Consider the following 21,701-nt stretch of genomic DNA (forward strand, 5'->3'; position numbering starts at 1 on the left):
ATAATCCTCCTCCTCACATCGACCTACCCCCCCCTAAAAAACAACAACAAAAAAGTAATAATAATAATAAATGACAGAAAATGCTAAGTGACTTAAATGTAAATTAATATTTGACTAAAACATACTGTAACATTTGTATACGATCACATGTTTCTCTCTATTATACTTGGGAACAGATTTCTTCAATTAAAATCACTTGGAAATGATTCCCTGTTGTTTTTAGTGTATTATGTCCAACTTTATAAAGTGTTATTATTTGAACATAACACCTTCAAGTCTGGAAACCAAAGAGAAATGCATTGCTCCACAATAAAGACCAATTTTCAAAACTCAGATTAAGCCTAGTCATAGACGAAAAAGCATTTTCAACGGAAAGTCTCCTTTGAACATGCTTTTTACTTTTTAGCCAGAAAACAATATGTTTACCGACTGGTTTTGATCCTCTCACCATTTTGAGAAATAACCGGTCAGTCATGGAACAGCAAGTGGACTTAATGTTATGTACACACAGTGTAAATTTAAAAAATTCATAGCACTAGGGTTGTTAGTAAGTTTACTTTTTTATTGAACTTGATCATTGATAAATTACAAATGGAGAACACAAATTGTTACAAATGACAATAACTACATTTTCAAATGAAGACAATCAGTTTGACGGCAGATGACACAAACTAGGAGTGTTTTGTAAAATCCCTCGACCCCCCCCCCCACTGTATTCACTAAGGCCTGGTCAATCATCACAGCAGCGAACACAAATGTACAATGGCCAACGGAAAGTCCTTATCAAGCACTGAACACAACAATTAAATTCAGGTTCATCTGAATCAGAGGGATTTGGCTGGGGAGCAGGGTTTGGTGGAGGAGCAGGGCCAGGCTGGGGAGCAGGGCCAGGCTGGGGAGCAGGGTTTTGCTGAGTGTTACCAGTGGAGTTACCATCACTGTACTGTATGAGGTACTCAGGGTAAACCTGATGCGTTTCAAAAACTACAAACACTCTGGGGTCTTGAATGTTGTTCACACAGCTGTCATAGAAGCTGGATCCTCCGGTTTCTTTAGGAGGTGGTTTCTCATATCTGTCGTTTCCCACAGTGTAGTCTCCCACCAGCACCTGACAAACAAACATGGACCTCAATCCTGACTGGCTGGTGTATCGGTGTGAGTACTTAGCATCCCTAGCAAAGTAACTTCCTGAAAATAAGATATATTAGACAACGTTTAGCCCAGTGTTTAAAAAAAATCTGCTTTTTATATATAGCTTTTGTCCACACTGACAGTAAGGAAAAATAAAATTACAACATTTATTAAACCAGTTGTGTTCAGAGACATTTCATTATGTAAGAATGTGTGACTTCACTTTTAGAGAAAACATTTTAAATTATATTATTTATCCCATAATGATATTCAGTACACACAGACATAGACAAGCAAATTGTCAATACAACATTTATTAAGTCTCTCTGGATAAAAGTGTCTGCTAAATTACTAAAATATAAATGTAAAATTCATTTGGATTTATTGAAACATTGCATACATAGTACTGGCATCCTACCTTTTCCGTAGGAAGTTCCATTTTTTCCACATATTCTCCAGTCAAAGTTGTCTCTGCAAATACTGTCAAAGTATTTGGAGTCAGTACCATGGAAAAGCTGCTTCTCATTGATGCTTGTCAAGGAAGATTTCATTTGATCTCTTTGTCTAAAAAGGAATATTTGTGAATCAACCTATTTTAGTGTGCCATTATTTACATTTAATAAGACTAACAAATGTGTCATTAAAATGGTAAATGCAGAATCACTGTACAGTTGCATAAATCAAAGCTAACATCATAAAATAACTCATTAGAAGCTGTATAGTGTTGAAAATCACTTTGTTCATTAACTGTGTTATTTCTATTTTGAATTGAGATCAGTTTCAGTAAATATCATCCACATGTTTTCGTATTACCAAAATGTTAGCATGATTATCAAAATATGCACTTAAACTGTCAGAGACGTCCACGGTAAGAAGAAAAAACAGATTTCTATTTTGAGTGAACTATTTTTCAAAGAAACATACAGCACGTAGAACTTCCATAGGGCTGGGTTTTGTACTCTCTCAATGGTGTGTATTTGAAACCCCACCACAGTTTTCTCAAAAAGGGCCTTGATGTCTTCGTGTTCACCTGTTGAGCTTGACAACATAACTCTCTGTGAAGAAAAACCCTTTGTAAGCTCATTCATACACAATAATACATGCTTTTAGAAGACACCATGTGGTACTACATGCTATACAATTTGTTCAGAACAATATGATGCTGGTTTGTATTCAAACAAGTTCATCTGATTATTTAATGTAACATCCCATCCACAGTGAACATTAACACAATGCATGTATGTTTTATGCTTTTGGGATGTTTTTCCATTACCTCAAAGCCAATCCCAGGCAATCGAGACTGGTCCCAGTAAGGTGGCACAATCGAAGAGTTGGTATTGGATGTGCTTAAGGAAGAAGTTAGGGGATATGGAGGGGTAATTTACACCTTGCATTATCCTTATACGAACAGCTGTGATAGGATTACATTCCGAACAAGGGCCTCACATTTACTTGCAATTACACCTGGGGAGCTATTTTCGGCTGGCGGTAATGAGGCGCAAGTGTCAAACACACGTTATATTTGACATGACAAAATTGCAATCTATCTCACTGGCACTTTCTAGCCCTTACGCCAGGTTCTGCGATTTACCTGTCTAACATCAACGGGCTTGCGCTGAATTTCAGGGGGCAACTACGGATATTTAAGACTGGTCTTAGAGGTAAAGCAATTGATTATGGCATTGATTTTGCCAACGGAGGCTGACAAAGTAGCCTTATGTAGCCTTATGTGCATCATCAAAATATCACAATAGCCAAACAGTCAGACATTCCCCTTTTTATTTATGTTGAACACTATTTTTGTCCAGGTTCTGTGAAACGTTTGGACTCATTAAGTGTGATGCCCCTGAAAGGTATCAGTAGCCATGTTTCCATTAAATTATCCAGTGATTATTTTTTGGACATTTAGAAAGTAATTTTTACATTTTACAGTAGGCTTACACCGACTGTACAAAACATTAGGAATACCTTCCTAATATTGAGTTTGCACCCTCTTTTGCCCTCAGAACAGCCTAAATTCGTCACGGCATGGACTCCACAGAAATGCTGACCCATGTTGACTCCATTGCTGCTCACATTTGTGTCAAATTAGTTGGATGTCATTTTTGTAGTGGACCATTCTTGGTTCACACCAGAAACTGTTGAGTGTGAAAAACTCAGTAGGGTTGCAGTTCTTGACACACTCAAACCGGTGTGCCTGGCACCGACTACCATATCATTAAAATAGAGCCCCTGGTATTAAAATGTGTGCCGGATTGTTTCCGCATACAAGCCACTAGGGGCAACGTGAGTGCCTATGTTGTGGATGGGTTAAGGAGAGGAATGAACTGGGAGGATTGGGGGTTCAACCCCAGTGATCGGCACTCATTTAGTTATTTTACTTTTTCTGTTTTAACACCATGCCAAACCTTAACCCTTAACTACTCAAGAATTAATGCCTAAATATAGTTTTTTTCTCTTCCCTTTTGTGTAGTCTGACTGGCAGCTAAAATACGTCAAAATGTGCCGTAATTAAAGCAGAAACATGCCATAATCTACAGACCGTACCACAGACGGCCCCACACTCCGTAATTAAAGCAGAAACATGCCATAATCTACAGACGGCCCCACACTCCGTAATTAAAGCAGAAACATGCCATAATCTACAGACGGCCCCACACTCCGTAATTAAAGCAGAAACATGCCATAATCTACAGACCGTACCACAGACGGCCCCACACTCCGTAATTAAAGCAGAAACATGCCATAATCTACAGACGGCCCCACACTCCGTAATTAAAGCAGAAACATGCCATAATCTACAGACCGTACCACAGACGGCCCCACACTCTGTAATTAAAGCAGAAACATGCCATAATCTACAGACCGTACCACAGACGGCCCCACACTCCGTAATTAAAGCAGAAACATGCCATAATCTACAGACAGCCCCACACTCAGTAATTAAAGCAGAAACATGCCATAATCTACAGACGGCCCCACACTCTGTAATTAAAGCAGAAACATGCCATAATCTACAGACCGTACCACAGACGGCCCCACACTCCGTAATTAAAGCAGAAACATGCCATAATCTACAGACAGCCCCACACTCCGTAATTAAAGCAGAAACATGCCATAATCTACAGACGGCCCCACACTCCGTAATTAAAGCAGAAACATGCCATAATCTACAGACGGCCCCACACTCTGTAATTAAAGCAGAAACATGCCATAATCTACAGACCGTACCACAGACGGCCCCACACTCCGTAATTAAAGCAGAAACATGCCATAATCTACAGACAGCCCCACACTCCGTAATTAAAGCAGAAACATGCCATAATCTACAGACGGCCCCACACTCTGTAATTAAAGCAGAAACATGCCATAATCTACAGACCGTACCACAGACGGCCCCACACTCCGTAATTAAAGCAGAAACATGCCATAATCTACAGACCGTACCACAGACGGCCCCACACTCCGTAATTAAAGCAGAAACATGCCATAATCTACAGACAGCCCCACACTCCGTAATTAAAGCAGAAACATGCCATAATCTACAGACCGTACCACAGACAGCCCCACACTCCGAAATTAAAGCAGAAACATGCCATAATCTACAGACCGTACCACAGACGGCCCCACACTCCGTAATTAAAGCAGAAACATGCAATAATCTACAGACGGCCCCACACTCCGTAATTAAAGCAGAAACATGCCATAATCTACAGACGGCCCCACACTCTGTAATTAAAGCAGAAACATGCCATAATCTACAGACCGTACCACAGACGGCCCCACACTCCGTAATTAAAGCAGAAACATGCCATAATCTACAGACCGTACCACAGACGGCCCCACACTCCGTAATTAAAGCAGAAACATGCCATAATCTACAGACAGCCCCACACTCCGTAATTAAAGCAGAAACATGCCATAATCTACAGACCGTACCACAGACGGCCCCACACTCCGTAATTAAAGCAGAAACATGCCATAATCTACAGACCGTACCACAGACGGCCCCACACTCTGTAATTAAAGCAGAAACATGCCATAATCTACAGACCGTACCACAGACGGCCCCACACTCCGTAATTAAAGCAGAAACATGCCATAATCTACAGACGGCCCCACACTCCGTAATTAAAGCAGAAACATGCCATAATCTACAGACCGTACCACAGACGGCCCCACACTCCGTAATTAAAGCAGAAACATGCCATAATCTACAGACCGTACCACAGACGGCCCCACACTCCGTAATTAAAGCAGAAACATGCCATAATCTACAGACGGCCCCACACTCCGTAATTAAAGCAGAAACATGCCATAATCTACAGACGGCCCCACACTCCGTAATTAAAGCAGAAACATGCCATAATCTACAGACCGTACCACAGACGGCCCCACACTCCGTAATTAAAGCAGAAACATGCCATAATCTACAGACGGCCCCACACTCCGTAATTAAAGCAGAAACATGCCATAATCTACAGACCGTACCACAGACGGCCCCACACTCTGTAATTAAAGCAGAAACATGCCATAATCTACAGACCGTACCACAGACGGCCCCACACTCCGTAATTAAAGCAGAAACATGCCATAATCTACAGACAGCCCCACACTCAGTAATTAAAGCAGAAACATGCCATAATCTACAGACGGCCCCACACTCTGTAATTAAAGCAGAAACATGCCATAATCTACAGACCGTACCACAGACGGCCCCACACTCCGTAATTAAAGCAGAAACATGCCATAATCTACAGACAGCCCCACACTCCGTAATTAAAGCAGAAACATGCCATAATCTACAGACGGCCCCACACTCCGTAATTAAAGCAGAAACATGCCATAATCTACAGACGGCCCCACACTCTGTAATTAAAGCAGAAACATGCCATAATCTACAGACCGTACCACAGACGGCCCCACACTCCGTAATTAAAGCAGAAACATGCCATAATCTACAGACAGCCCCACACTCCGTAATTAAAGCAGAAACATGCCATAATCTACAGACGGCCCCACACTCTGTAATTAAAGCAGAAACATGCCATAATCTACAGACCGTACCACAGACGGCCCCACACTCCGTAATTAAAGCAGAAACATGCCATAATCTACAGACCGTACCACAGACGGCCCCACACTCCGTAATTAAAGCAGAAACATGCCATAATCTACAGACAGCCCCACACTCCGTAATTAAAGCAGAAACATGCCATAATCTACAGACCGTACCACAGACAGCCCCACACTCCGAAATTAAAGCAGAAACATGCCATAATCTACAGACCGTACCACAGACGGCCCCACACTCCGTAATTAAAGCAGAAACATGCAATAATCTACAGACGGCCCCACACTCCGTAATTAAAGCAGAAACATGCCATAATCTACAGACGGCCCCACACTCTGTAATTAAAGCAGAAACATGCCATAATCTACAGACCGTACCACAGACGGCCCCACACTCCGTAATTAAAGCAGAAACATGCCATAATCTACAGACCGTACCACAGACGGCCCCACACTCCGTAATTAAAGCAGAAACATGCCATAATCTACAGACAGCCCCACACTCCGTAATTAAAGCAGAAACATGCCATAATCTACAGACCGTACCACAGACGGCCCCACACTCCGTAATTAAAGCAGAAACATGCCATAATCTACAGACCGTACCACAGACGGCCCCACACTCTGTAATTAAAGCAGAAACATGCCATAATCTACAGACCGTACCACAGACGGCCCCACACTCCGTAATTAAAGCAGAAACATGCCATAATCTACAGACGGCCCCACACTCCGTAATTAAAGCAGAAACATGCCATAATCTACAGACCGTACCACAGACGGCCCCACACTCCGTAATTAAAGCAGAAACATGCCATAATCTACAGACCGTACCACAGACGGCCCCACACTCCGTAATTAAAGCAGAAACATGCCATAATCTACAGACCGTACCACAGACGGCCCCACACTCTGTAATTAAAGCAGAAACATGCCATAATCTACAGACCGTACCACAGACGGCCCCACACTCCGTAATTAAAGCAGAAACATGCCATAATCTACAGACGGCCCCACACTCCGTAATTAAAGCAGAAACATGCCATAATCTACAGACGGCCCCACACTCCGTAATTAAAGCAGAAACATGCCATAATCTACAGACCGTACCACAGACGGCCCCACACTCCGTAATTAAAGCAGAAACATGCCATAATCTACAGACGGCCCCACACTCCGTAATTAAAGCAGAAACGTGCCATAATCTACAGACCGTACCACAGACGGCCCCACACTCCGTAATTAAAGCAGAAACATGCCATAATCTACAGACCGTACCACAGACGGCCCCACACTCCGTAATTAAAGCAGAAACATGCCATAATCTACAGACAGCCCCACACTCCGTAATTAAAGCAGAAACATGCCATAATCTACAGACCGTACCACAGACGGCCCCACACTCTGTAATTAAAGCAGAAACATGCCATAATCTACAGACCGTACCACAGACGGCCCCACACTCCGTAATTAAAGCAGAAACATGCCATAATCTACAGACGGCCCCACACTCCGTAATTAAAGCAGAAACATGCCATAATCTACAGACCGTACCACAGACGGCCCCACACTCCGTAATTAAAGCAGAAACATGCCATAATCTACAGACCGTACCACAGACGGCCCCACACTCCGTAATTAAAGCAGAAACATGCCATAATCTACAGACAGCCCCACACTCCGTAATTAAAGCAGAAACATGCCATAATCTACAGACCGTACCACAGACGGCCCCACACTCTGTAATTAAAGCAGAAACATGCCATAATCTACAGACCGTACCACAGACGGCCCCACACTCCGTAATTAAAGCAGAAACATGCCATAATCTACAGACGGCCCCACACTCCGTAATTAAAGCAGAAACATGCCATAATCTACAGACCGTACCACAGACGGCCCCACACTCCGTAATTAAAGCAGAAACATGCCATAATCTACAGACCGTACCACAGACGGCCCCACACTCCGTAATTAAAGCAGAAACATGCCATAATCTACAGACAGCCCCACACTCCGTAATTAAAGCAGAAACATGCCATAATCTACAGACAGCCCCACACTCCGTAATTAAAGCAGAAACATGCCATAATCTACAGACAGCCCCACACTCCGTAATTAAAGCAGAAACATGCCATAATCTACAGACAGCCCCACACTCCGTAATTAAAGCAGAAACATGCCATAATCTACAGACGGCCCCACACTCCGTAATTAAAGCAGAAACATGCCATAATCTACAGACGGCCCCACACTCCATAATTAAAGCAGAAACATGCCATAATCTACAGACGGCCCCACACTCCGTAATTAAAGCAGAAACATGCCATAATCTACAGACCGTACCACAGACGGCCCCACACTCCGTAATTAAAGCAGAAACATGCCATAATCTACAGACCGTACCACAGACGGCCCCACACTCTGTAATTAAAGCAGAAACATGCCATAATCTACAGACCGTACCACAGACGGCCCCACACTCCGTAATTAAAGCAGAAACATGCCATAATCTACAGACCGTACCACAGACGGCCCCACACTCCGTAATTAAAGCAGAAACATGCCATAATCTACAGACGGCCCCACACTCCGTAATTAAAGCAGAAACATGCCATAATCTACAGACCGTACCACAGACGGCCCCACACTCCGTAATTAAAGCAGAAACATGCCATAATCTACAGACCGTACCACAGACGGCCCCACACTCCGTAATTAAAGCAGAAACATGCCATAATCTACAGACCGTACCACAGACGGCCCCACACTCCGTAATTAAAGCAGAAACACGCCATAATCTACAGACGGCCCCACACTCCGTAATTAAAGCAGAAACATGCCATAATCTACAGACGGCCCCACACTCTGTAATTAAAGCAGAAACATGCCATAATCTACAGACCGTACCACAGACGGCCCCACACTCCGTAATTAAAGCAGAAACATGCCATAATCTACAGACAGCCCCACACTCCGTAATTAAAGCAGAAACATGCCATAATCTACAGACGGCCCCACACTCTGTAATTAAAGCAGAAACATGCCATAATCTACAGACCGTACCACAGACGGCCCCACACTCCGTAATTAAAGCAGAAACATGCCATAATCTACAGACGGCCCCACACTCCGTAATTAAAGCAGAAACATGCCATAATCTACAGACGGCCCCACACTCCGTAATTAAAGCAGAAACATGCCATAATCTACAGACGGCCCCACACTCCGTAATTAAAGCAGAAACATGCCATAATCTACAGACGGCCCCACACTCTGTAATTAAAGCAGAAACATGCCATAATCTACAGACCGTACCACAGACGGCCCCACACTCCGTAATTAAAGCAGAAACATGCCATAATCTACAGACCGTACCACAGACGGCCCCACACTCCGTAATTAAAGCAGAAACATGCCATAATCTACAGACAGCCCCACACTCCGTAATTAAAGCAGAAACATGCCATAATCTACAGACCGTACCACAGACGGCCCCACACTCCGTAATTAAAGCAGAAACATGCCATAATCTACAGACCGTACCACAGACGGCCCCACACTCCGTAATTAAAGCAGAAACATGCCATAATTTACAGACGGCCCCACACTCCGTAATTAAAGCAGAAACATGCCATAATCTACAGACGGCCCCACACTCTGTAATTAAAGCAGAAACATGCCATAATCTACAGACCGTACCACAGACGGCCCCACACTCCGTAATTAAAGCAGAAACATGCCATAATCTACAGACCGTACCACAGACGGCCCCACACTCCGTAATTAAAGCAGAAACATGCCATAATCTACAGACAGCCCCACACTCCGTAATTAAAGCAGAAACATGCCATAATCTACAGACCGTACCACAGACGGCCCCACACTCCGTAATTAAAGCAGAAACATGCCATAATCTACAGACGGCCCCACACTCTGTAATTAAAGCAGAAACATGCCATAATCTACAGACCGTACCACAGACGGCCCCACACTCCGTAATTAAAGCAGAAACATGCCATAATCTACAGACAGCCCCACACTCCGTAATTAAAGCAGAAACATGCCATAATCTACAGACGGCCCCACACTCTGTAATTAAAGCAGAAACATGCCATAATCTACAGACCGTACCACAGACGGCCCCACACTCCGTAATTAAAGCAGAAACATGCCATAATCTACAGACGGCCCCACACTCCGTAATTAAAGCAGAAACATGCCATAATCTACAGACGGCCCCACACTCCGTAATTAAAGCAGAAACATGCCATAATCTACAGACGGCCCCACACTCCGTAATTAAAGCAGAAACATGCCATAATCTACAGACGGCCCCACACTCTGTAATTAAAGCAGAAACATGCCATAATCTACAGACCGTACCACAGACGGCCCCACACTCCGTAATTAAAGCAGAAACATGCCATAATCTACAGACCGTACCACAGACGGCCCCACACTCCGTAATTAAAGCAGAAACATGCCATAATCTACAGACAGCCCCACACTCCGTAATTAAAGCAGAAACATGCCATAATCTACAGACCGTACCACAGACGGCCCCACACTCCGTAATTAAAGCAGAAACATGCCATAATCTACAGACCGTACCACAGACGGCCCCACACTCCGTAATTAAAGCAGAAACATGCCATAATTTACAGACGGCCCCACACTCCGTAATTAAAGCAGAAACATGCCATAATCTACAGACGGCCCCACACTCTGTAATTAAAGCAGAAACATGCCATAATCTACAGACCGTACCACAGACGGCCCCACACTCCGTAATTAAAGCAGAAACATGCCATAATCTACAGACCGTACCACAGACGGCCCCACACTCCGTAATTAAAGCAGAAACATGCCATAATCTACAGACAGCCCCACACTCCGTAATTAAAGCAGAAACATGCCATAATCTACAGACCGTACCACAGACGGCCCCACACTCCGTAATTAAAGCAGAAACATGCCATAATCTACAGACCGTACCACAGACGGCCCCACACTCCGTAATTAAAGCAGAAACATGCCATAATCTACAGACCGTACCACAGACGGCCCCACACTCCGTAATTAAAGCAGAAACATGCCATAATCTACAGACGGCCCCACACTCCGTAATTAAAGCAGAAACATGCCATAATCTACAGACCGTACCACAGACGGCCCCACACTCCGTAATTAAAGCAGAAACATGCCATAATCTACAGACCGTACCACTGACGGCCCCACACTCCATAATTAAAGCAGAAACATGCCATAATCTACAGACAGCCCCACACTCCGTAATTAAAGCAGAAACATGCCATAATCTACAGACAGCCCCACACTCCGTAATTAAAGCAGAAACATGCCATAATCTACAGACAGCCCCACACTCCGTAATTAAAGCAGAAACATGCCATAATCTACAGACAGCCCCACACTCCGTAATTAAAGCAGAAACATGCCATAATCTACAGACAGCACCACACTCCGTAATTAAAGCAGAAACATGCCATAATCTACAGACGGCCCCACACTCCGTAATTAAAGCAGAAACATGCCATAATCTACAGACGGCCCCACACTCCGTAATTAAAGCAGAAACATGCCATAATCTACAGACCGTACCACAGACGGCCCCACACTCTGTAATTAAAGCAGAAACATGCCATAATCTACAGACCGTACCACAGACGGCCCCACACTCTGTAATTAAAGCAGAAACATGCCATAATCTACAGACCGTACCACAGACGGCCCCACACTCCGTAATTAAAGCAGAAACATGCCATAATCTACAGACCGTACCACAGACGGCCCCACACTCTGTAATTAAAGCAGAAACATGCCATAATCTACAGACCGTACCACAGACGGCCCCACACTCCGTAATTAAAGCAGAAACATGCCATAATCTACAGACCGTACCACAGACGGCCCCACACTCCGTAATTAAAGCAGAAACATGCCATAATCTACAGACGGCCCCACACTCCGTAATTAAAGCAGAAACATGCCATAATCTACAGACCGTACCACAGACGGCCCCACACTCCGTAATTAAAGCAGAAACATGCCATAATCTACAGACCGTACCACAGACGGCCCCACACTCCGTAATTAAAGCAGAAACATGCCATAATCTACAGACCGTACCACAGACGGCCCCACACTCCGTAATTAAAGCAGAAACACGCCATAATCTACAGACGGCCCCACACTCCGTAATTAAAGCAGAAACATGCCATAATCTACAGACGGCCCCACACTCTGTAATTAAAGCAGAAACATGCCATAATCTACAGACCGTACCACAGACGGCCCCACACTCCGTAATTAAAGCAGAAACATGCCATAATCTACAGACAGCCCCACACTCCGTAATTAAAGCAGAAACATGCCATAATCTACAGACGGCCCCACACTCTGTAATTAAAGCAGAAACATGCCATAATCTACAGACCGTACCACAGACGGCCCCACACTCCGTAATTAAAGCAGAAACATGCCATAATCTACAGACGGCCCCACACTCCGTAATTAAAGCAGAAACATGCCATAATCTACAGACGGCCCCACACTCCGTAATTAAAGCAGAAACATGCCATAATCTACAGACCGTACCACAGAGGGCCCACACTCCGTAATTAAAGCAGAAACATGCCATAATCTACAGACGGCCCCACACTCCGTAATTAAAGCAGAAACGTGCCATAATCTACAGACCGTACCACAGACGGCCCCACACTCCGTAATTAAAGCAGAAACATGCCATAATCTACAGACCGTACCACAGACGGCCCCACACTCCGTAATTAAAGCAGAAACATGCCATAATCTACAGACCGTACCACAGACGGCCCCACACTCCGTAATTAAAGCAGAAACATGCCATAATCTACAGACCGTACCACAGACGGCCCCACACTCCGTAATTAAAGCAGAAACATGCCATAATCTACAGACGGCCCCACACTCCGTAATTAAAGCAGAAACATGCCATAATCTACAGACGGCCCCACACTCCGTAATTAAAGCAGAAACATGCCATAATCTACAGACCGTACCACAGACGGCCCCACACTCTGTAATTAAAGCAGAAACATGCCATAATCTACAGACCGTACCACAGACGGCCCCACACTCCGTAATTAAAGCAGAAACATGCCATAATCTACAGACCGTACCACAGACGGCCCCACACTCCGTAATTAAAGCAGAAACATGCCATAATCTACAGACCGTACCACAGACGGCCCCACACTCCGTAATTAAAGCAGAAACATGCCATAATCTACAGACGGCCCCACACTCCGTAATTAAAGCAGAAACGTGCCATAATCTACAGACCGTACCACAGACGGCCCCACACTCCGTAATTAAAGCAGAAACATGCCATAATCTACAGACCGTACCACAGACGGCCCCACACTCCGTAATTAAAGCAGAAACATGCCATAATCTACAGACCGTACCACAGACGGCCCCACACTCCGTAATTAAAGCAGAAACATGCCATAATCTACAGACCGTACCACAGACGGCCCCACACTCCGTAATTAAAGCAGAAACATGCCATAATCTACAGACGGCCCCACACTCCGTAATTAAAGCAGAAACATGCCATAATCTACAGACGGCCCCACACTCCGTAATTAAAGCAGAAACATGCCATAATCTACAGACCGTACCACAGACGGCCCCACACTCTGTAATTAAAGCAGAAACATGCCATAATCTACAGACCGTACCACAGACGGCCCCACACTCCGTAATTAAAGCAGAAACATGCCATAATCTACAGACCGTACCACAGACGGCCCCACACTCCGTAATTAAAGCAGAAACATGCCATAATCTACAGACCGTACCACAGACGGCCCCACACTCCGTAATTAAAGCGTAATTAAAATGGGCAGCCATAATTATGTTGCTGCAGTTACGGCAAGGGATGGTGTTTCATTTGGAGCTTGAGTTGATCATTTCCCTTCATTGCGAGAACCAATAATGATTTCAGAACTGCAATGTATTTTTACTGAAGGTTTGTATAAAACTGAAGTGTACATTACATGTCATTGGAGTGCACTTTCCTTTTTTCACGTTAATCGTTTTCCCTTTTCCATTGACCTTATGCCTGACATGTTTCTAATACATTGATATATTGTCACTCAATTAATCAAGGAAATGTTATGATCCAAAAACATATAATGGGAAAACGTCATTCTTTTCACAATTTTTCAAAAAGTTAGGCATTAACCAATTGACGCTTATGTCAATTGGTCATGCTCCCAGTCGGCTTTGTGGTACGAATGGGAAAATAAAATTGTAACAGAGTTGATGCTTATGTCAACATACGCGCAGTCAATGGGAAAAGATGAGCGTCGATGAATTGACACTTCAACACTGTGACACTTATCTTTACCCATTTGACTGGAATGTCTTTAACCACCCCCTTTATTAGAATGGATTAACCAGGGATCATCATTTAGGCTATATTACAGGCAGCATATCATTTTTGATGATGTCATCATCATCACTATCACATGCCTGTCTCTCGCTCCCCTTTAGACTTTCCCTATCAATTCATTTGATACATTGTGTCTTTGTCACGGATCCCCTGGTACTGCTGCTCATTCCGTGTGCCAGTTCCGGAGGTCTACGTCACCAGTCTCTAGGCGTCACTGAACTGTCTCATTATGCACGCCTGGTTCCCTGTCCCCCTGATTAGTATGTGTATATATGTGCCCTCTGTTCACCATTGCCTTGGTCGGTTATTGCTCCCATGTCTGTTGGTCTTGTGAGTACCTGTGCTTTGTTGTCTCGGCTTTCGTGCTCCGTGTATTGAGTACTCATTATTACGGGTCTCGTCCAGTGTATTGTTGTGCACTTGTTATTACAGGTCTGGTCCCGTGTATTGTATTCATGGGTCTCATGTTGTATTTTTAGGTGGAGTATTATGACACCTTGTTCCGATGGTATAAACAGGGCTAAAGGTACACTACCGTTCAAAAGTTTGGGGTCACTTAGAAATGTCCTTGTTTTCCATGAAAACATGCATGAAATCAGTTGCAAAATGAATATGAAATAGTTAAGACGTTGACAAGGTTATAAATAATGATTTTTAATTGAAAAAACAATTGTGTCCTTCAAACTTTGCTTTCGTCAAATCATTTGCAGCAATTACAGCCTTGCAGACCTTTGCCATTCAATTATCAATTTGTTGAGGTAATCTGAAGAGATTTCACCCACAAATTGGATCGGCTTGATGGGCACTTCTTACGTACCATACGGTCAAGCTGCTCCCACAACAGCTCAATAGGGTTGAGATCTGGTGACTGTGCTTGCCACTCCTTTATATATATACCAGCTGACTGCTTCTTCCCTAAATAGTTCTTGCATAATTTGGAGCTCTGCTTTGGGTCATTGTCCTGTTGCAGGAGGAAATTGGCTCCAATTAAGCTCCGTCCACAGGGTATGGCATGGCATTGCAAAATGGAGTGATAGCCTTCCTTCTTCAAGATCCCTTTTATCCTGTACAAATCTCCACTTTACCACCACCAAAGCACCCCCAGACCATCACATTGCCAACACCATGCTTGACAGTTGGCATCAAGCACTCCTCCAGCATCTTTTAATTTTTTCTGCATCTCACAAATGTTCTTCTTTGTGATCCAAACACCTCAAAATTAGATTTGTCTTTCCAGTGTCTGTTCTTTTGCCCATCTTAATATTTTATTTTTATTGGCCAGTCTGAGATATGGCTTTTTCTTTGCAACTCTGCCTAGAAGGCCGGCATCCCGGAGTCACCTCTTCACTTTTGACGTTGAGACTGGTGTTTTGCGTGTACTATTTCATGAAGCTGCCAGTTGAGGACTTGTGAGGCGTCTGTTTGTCAAACTAGACACTCTAATGTCCTCTGGCTCAGTTGTGCACCAAGGCCTCCCACTCCTCTTTCTATTCTGTTTAGAGCCAGTTTGCGCGAGCCAGTTTGCGATCTTCAGTTTCTTGGCAATTTCTCACATTGAATAGCCTTCATTTCTCAGAACAAGAATAGACGGACGAGTTTCAGAAGAAAGATCTTTGTTTCTGGCCATTTTGAGCCTGTAATCGACCCCACAAATGCTGATGCTACAGATACTCAACTAGTCTAAAAAAGGCCAGTTGTAATGCTTCATTAATCAGAACAACAGTTTTCAGCTGTGCTAACATAATTGCAAAAGGGTTTTCTAATGATCAATTAGCCTTTTAAATGATAAACTTGGATTAGCTAACACAACGTGCCATTGGAACACAGGAGTGATGGTTGCTGATAATGGGCCTCTTTACGCCTATATAGATATTCCATCAAATAAAATCTGCCGTTTACTGCTACAATAGTAATTTACAACATTAACAATGTCTACACTATATTTCTGATTAATGATGCCATAATGCCATGATGTTATTTTAAAATGGACAAAAAATGTGCTTTTCATTCAAAACCAAGGACATTTCTAAGTGACCCCAAACGTTTGAACGGAAGTGTAGCTATTACAAATTTGGAGGCATAAACTTCCAGGACCATATATTCCCCCAGCAATGGGAGGTCAAGTGTCACCTTGGTCTCTCCTGTCTGTGACCTAACATTTCCTTACTGTTTGTCCCTCTTCATATCCTCCCGATCTACTACATCTCTACCACTAATGTACTACTATACAAAAAATTTATATAGGCTTATATATTTTTTTGAAAGCATAATTTCTTAACTAAATGATCTTGCCTAGATTATTTGAATGTGGTATTAATTACATTAGCTGTATTTCACTCTTACCAAATTGCTCTCTGAACATCTATGGCAGAGTTGAAGATCGGCCGTCTTCTGACCCATCTTAGGGTGTGTGAGCTCTTGTTACTCTGGATCATGTCTAAAAAATAATATTTTTCTCAGTTCAGAAAGTAAAGCAGGTAGATACTAAAGCAGGTAGATAATATCAGCCTACCTTCCAAATTGACTTCATAGGTGTGTCGTCCAGCAGTGAACTCAAACACTGAGCCAAGAGAGGGATCACTGTACACCCTCTCTAGGTCCTCCATAGTCTTAGTACACACACACACACACACACACACACACACACACACACACACACACACACACACACACACACACACACTTTAGGGATACTTTCTTTCTTCTTTTCTTTGTGCCATATTAGAGGGTGAAATTAGGTATCACTACATACTGAAGACCAAAATGCGTTCCAGCATTCATCCTCTTTTTCCCAGTACCAAGCCCACTTGGTAGCAAGGACAGCTTCTGGTTGGTCCAGGGAGGAAACCGTAGCAAGTCGCCGAACTTTGCTGTGACCACGGATCATGAGGATAAAATTCACCGGTGGTATTCCATGGCTAGGGCATAAAAAACACCTTTTAATTCATTTTAAACATTTTGTAATTGTCTCTCAGTTAAAAATATATGTTTTGGGCATACATACCTCTCTGTCTTTGCTGGGTCACAGTAGTCTCTCTCAATGCCCTCATTATCTGGGATACATGACCAGCCACATCCATTCTCCACCTCCCATTGATATGGCATAGAAGAATGGATGCCCATACATTTATCTTAAATATAAATCAATATCAGTGCAATAAACCCATACCGATTAAGTCAGGGAAATTAGAACACCAATGTGTTTGTCAAATAACAATTATTCCCACTGATAATACCTCCAGTGTTATACTGTACCTCCTTTAAAGCAACATCCTAAAATGTAGTCATGACAAATTTCATTTTTTTCTGGAAAAAAGATTTCACATTTCAATTTCTGATTAGTTTGCAAAGTAAGCTTGAAAGTTATTTTTAGAACACACAATGCCAAAATTCAGCAATACAGTTAAATAAACAAGACATGACATTCTAGACTCTCATTATTGTGAGTTTATATCTGTTCTGGACAGTAGTCTCAAAATACATCATTTTATTTACCATTAATACAAATGATTCAGGATTCTGTAAATATGTGTCAATGTATTAGCTCGGGGAAAGTTAAATAATATGTAGATAAAGTTGGGCACATTTGCTGCACCTTTCATGATTTTACGAAATTGGGAGGTCTGTAGGAAAGTCTCAGCAAGTCCCATGGATTCATTGATGGGCCCAACGATCTCAATCTCTCTTTTATCCGCATCCTCACATATACGCACAAAACGTACAGACATACTGTGTGCAGAGATACAATAATAAGTAGAACAACCACAACCACAAAAATTACAACAGGTCATTCAGTCAGTTTACAGGGGTCGGTATAGGTTTAGGGTTTAACAGTAAACATATCAGAGGTCTAGCAATTATTATTATATACCTAATATAATATTAATAAAATAATAATGTAATACATTTATAATGATGTATATATAATCATGTCGTATTTTATTTATGCTTAATATCAGTTACTTATGAGATCTGTGTACAGGTGTTTGCTTCAGCTGCATAATGATCATCCTTTGAGAGGGCATTTGAAGTCGGATCCATTGTACGTTTACTTAAATGTACATCAAATCTACGAAACAAATCTTGACTATATATACAAGTTAAAGTAAGCCAAAGCCTTGGAGAAACTGCATCTGAGCCATTAGGAGCCTAAAAACACAAAGAAGTGAGAATGCTTACCTTGTAAGATACAGCCTCAAGTGTGCTCTGAGATTGTCACGCAGATAAATGCTGTTTATAGGCTATCATACAAGGAAATGGCAAATGGCTTACTGTAAATTACTATGATAAACCAAATCATACTTTGCCCTTTGATGGTAGTAAATAAAAAAATACCTGACTCAGCCCTCTGACCTCTGACTTTATGGTTGGTTATATGCCGCGTTCACGCAGTAGTCAGAACTAGGAAACTGACATTTCCGACTTGCTACAACTACTGGTTGTAGTTATACACAACACGTTCAACGAATCAGCATGTCAGAAATGTCGGAGTCCCGACTAGCGTGTGAAAGTGCCAATAGTCGGACGGCGCTGCTGGGAGATCGTGGAAATTGTTTCCCATTAGTACGGATGCAGAGACTTGACTGTCCGAATGCTTCCCATCCCAAACAGTTTGTGCAAATTATGACATTTTTTGATGTTTTTGCTCGTTTTGGTCTTCGGTGTGGGTTTTTACAAGGCATTTTTTCTTGAAACAAGCCGAAGTCGGTAGCCAAAGTCTACACCCCTTCTTCAATAATTGCTCAACAGTAAGGATTCTTAAATTGTGTTTTGGCATTCAAAGACAAGTTTTCATGCAGATGTTTTCACGTGAGAAATACTGCACCAAACATCTTAGTTAGATGTAAAATTGCATTTGACCCATGTGATAGCCCACAGATGGTCAGCCATCCAAACAATGTCATAAATCGTGATTGAGTCATCACGCTGTTCCTCGGCGCCAGCAAGTCGCTAGAAGCATCTGCCTCTACTGGCCTACAGCGCCTTAGGAAAGTATTCACACCCCTTTACTGTCACGCCCTGATCTGTTTCACCTGTGCTTGAATCTGTGTTTGAAATTCACTGCTCAACCAAAGGACCTTACAGATGTGGGCCACAGAGATGAGGTAGTCGTTCAAAAATCATGTTGAACATTATTATTGCACACAGAGTGAGTCCATACAACTTATTATGTGACTTGTTAAGCAGATTTTTTACTCCTGAACTTATTTAGGCATGCCATAACAAAGGGGTTGAATAATTGTTGACACAAGATATTTCAGCTTTTCATTTCTAATTAATTTGCACACATTTTGAAAAACACAATTCAGGTATGAAAAACATATCAGGTATTGTGTGTTAAGGCCAGTATCAAACAATCTGAATTGAATCCATTTGTAATTCAAGCTGTAACTAAACAAAATGTGAAAAAAGTCAAGGGGTTTGAATACTTTCTGAAGGCACTGTATGTTTTAATATTCAAATTCAGAGTTGAAATACAGATGTTAAATATTAGTCATTGTCTGTAAATGACGTTTACAAACTTTCAAGATAAAAACATCAGTTTCATATTGTGGCAAGTTTCTAGTACAGAGGCTCGTGAGACAGTACATTTCCAACAAAAGTGATTTTATTACCTATGAAGTTACAACCTAAATGATCTCTTCAAGATCAAACTTGCAAACACAGCTATCTGCTCTCTCAGGTCTCTCCTCCTTAGGGAAAAATAGCAGCCAATAACTGTGGTGGCAGATTGAGTAGCTAGCCACACTGTTAACTAGCCTATGGAGGTCAGCTGTATTCATTTTCAAGCCAGTGGGCGCGTTCCAGGCTGACTACATGGATTGTGGTGCTAGTGAGGGCATGGAAACTGTAACTGTCCAGTGAAAATCATATTCAGTTAACTCATACCCAAATAATGTTGTTGACTTGTTCTATACTTGTATTTGTGGCCGAAGCATAAATTAGAGAAAAACACTTTAAATAAACCCACCTGAAACTTGTATCTCAAATAGACCGTTTAAAAAAATGCTTGCTATCTCTTCATAGAACACAATGCCATTTTGTGGCTCATTGGCTGAGCTGGCCAATCAGTGATCACATGAATATTTTTAATGACTGGTATCTTCCCACACTTATGTTGTTGGGGTACGGAATTGTTTTAAGATGGTCATAATATGGATCATTTAGTTTTTTAATTTCGAATTTTAGGACCCCTTTAAGTATAAAAAAAATGTAATCTTAAATTTGGCCTTCACTACTATAGCCCAGAAAAAGCATTGAATAACACATTCATAAATGGGAAAAAATACAGTCCAAAAACAAATAATAAGAAATAAGGTTTTGAAGTGTCTGTCCTAAATCTAGGAGATATTTAAATAAAACTCAGGAAATACATATATTTCTTTACAAATATTTAATCCCTGTTTTTGGCTCAAAACTACCTTCATACTTCCATTATTATTTTTAAATTGGTACCGGTTACCTTCAGATGAGTCATGTGACACGTGTGGGGGTCGCAGAGTCTCCCCTTTCCATATAGTGGTCATACTAGTTTTTAGGTCAAACCGTTTGGACACTACAGACATTTTAATTTTCATGAGAAGACCGATTTTCTGGATGTCTCATGGTCTAACAAACCCTGCTCTAGCTCTGCCACCTTTCACCGCAGATGCTGAAGTGCGACACCCAGTAGGTGGATTGAGACTGACGGATTAAACTGACGGATTTTGATGGGGATTTTTTTCTTATGTTACTTAAATTGAATCGACTCTTGTTAATATACTTAATGACCATTTTTTGTACGGAAAACTATTTCACTCATATTGTAATTAATTATAGGTCATATTCTGGAAACACTGCACAGTTAGTTTAAGTGGCTACCTCTCAAGGCTCCACACATATTCAATTTAATTGATGGATTATTTAAAACCATTAAAACAATGGAGGCGAAAACAATCCCAGAGGGCTTATTTCCATTTTTGTCCTAGAGTGGGGAATACAAACGATGTACATTTTTTGTAAATAAGTGCGTATATGCTATTGACAAAATAAAAGG

At 42.2% G+C, this 21,701-nt stretch overlaps 1 protein-coding gene across 1 annotated transcript; it reads right to left on the reverse strand.

Moving 5' to 3' along the window:
• Positions 1-536: 536 nt before the first annotated feature.
• Positions 537-18,926, reverse strand: LOC110490499 (protein mono-ADP-ribosyltransferase PARP12). The gene is made up of 11 exons (XM_021563916.3): positions 18,845-18,926; positions 18,261-18,394; positions 17,921-17,971; positions 17,670-17,796; positions 17,418-17,583; positions 17,178-17,274; positions 17,009-17,102; positions 2,405-2,477; positions 2,056-2,186; positions 1,550-1,695; positions 537-1,188 (listed from the first exon to the last, which is right to left on the reverse strand). The coding sequence occupies exons 2-11, from the start codon at positions 18,391-18,393 to the stop codon at positions 731-733; spliced, it is 1,476 nt and encodes a 491-aa protein (XP_021419591.3). The 5' UTR covers position 18,394; positions 18,845-18,926; the 3' UTR covers positions 537-730.
• Between the last annotated feature and the right edge of the window lie 2,775 nt (positions 18,927-21,701).

This window comes from Oncorhynchus mykiss, chromosome 15 (assembly GCF_057628025.1).
Source record: "Oncorhynchus mykiss isolate SJ-2025 chromosome 15, ASM5762802v1, whole genome shotgun sequence".
Classification (NCBI taxonomy): Eukaryota; Metazoa; Chordata; class Actinopteri; order Salmoniformes; family Salmonidae; genus Oncorhynchus; species Oncorhynchus mykiss.

Bases quoted from the DNA above. Each gene is read 5' to 3' on its own strand.
- LOC110490499 (XM_021563916.3), bottom strand. From the start codon at position 18,393: ATGTCTGTACGTTTTGTGCGTATATGTGAGGATGCGGATAAAAGAGAG. The intron at 17,972-18,260 runs GTGCAGCAAATG...TCTTTTTTCCAG, and splicing joins ATTTCGTAAAATCATGAAAG to AAAAAAATGAAATTTGTCAT. The intron at 17,275-17,417 runs GTATGTAGTGAT...GTGTGTACTAAG, and splicing joins GGAACGCATTTTGGTCTTCA to ACTATGGAGGACCTAGAGAG.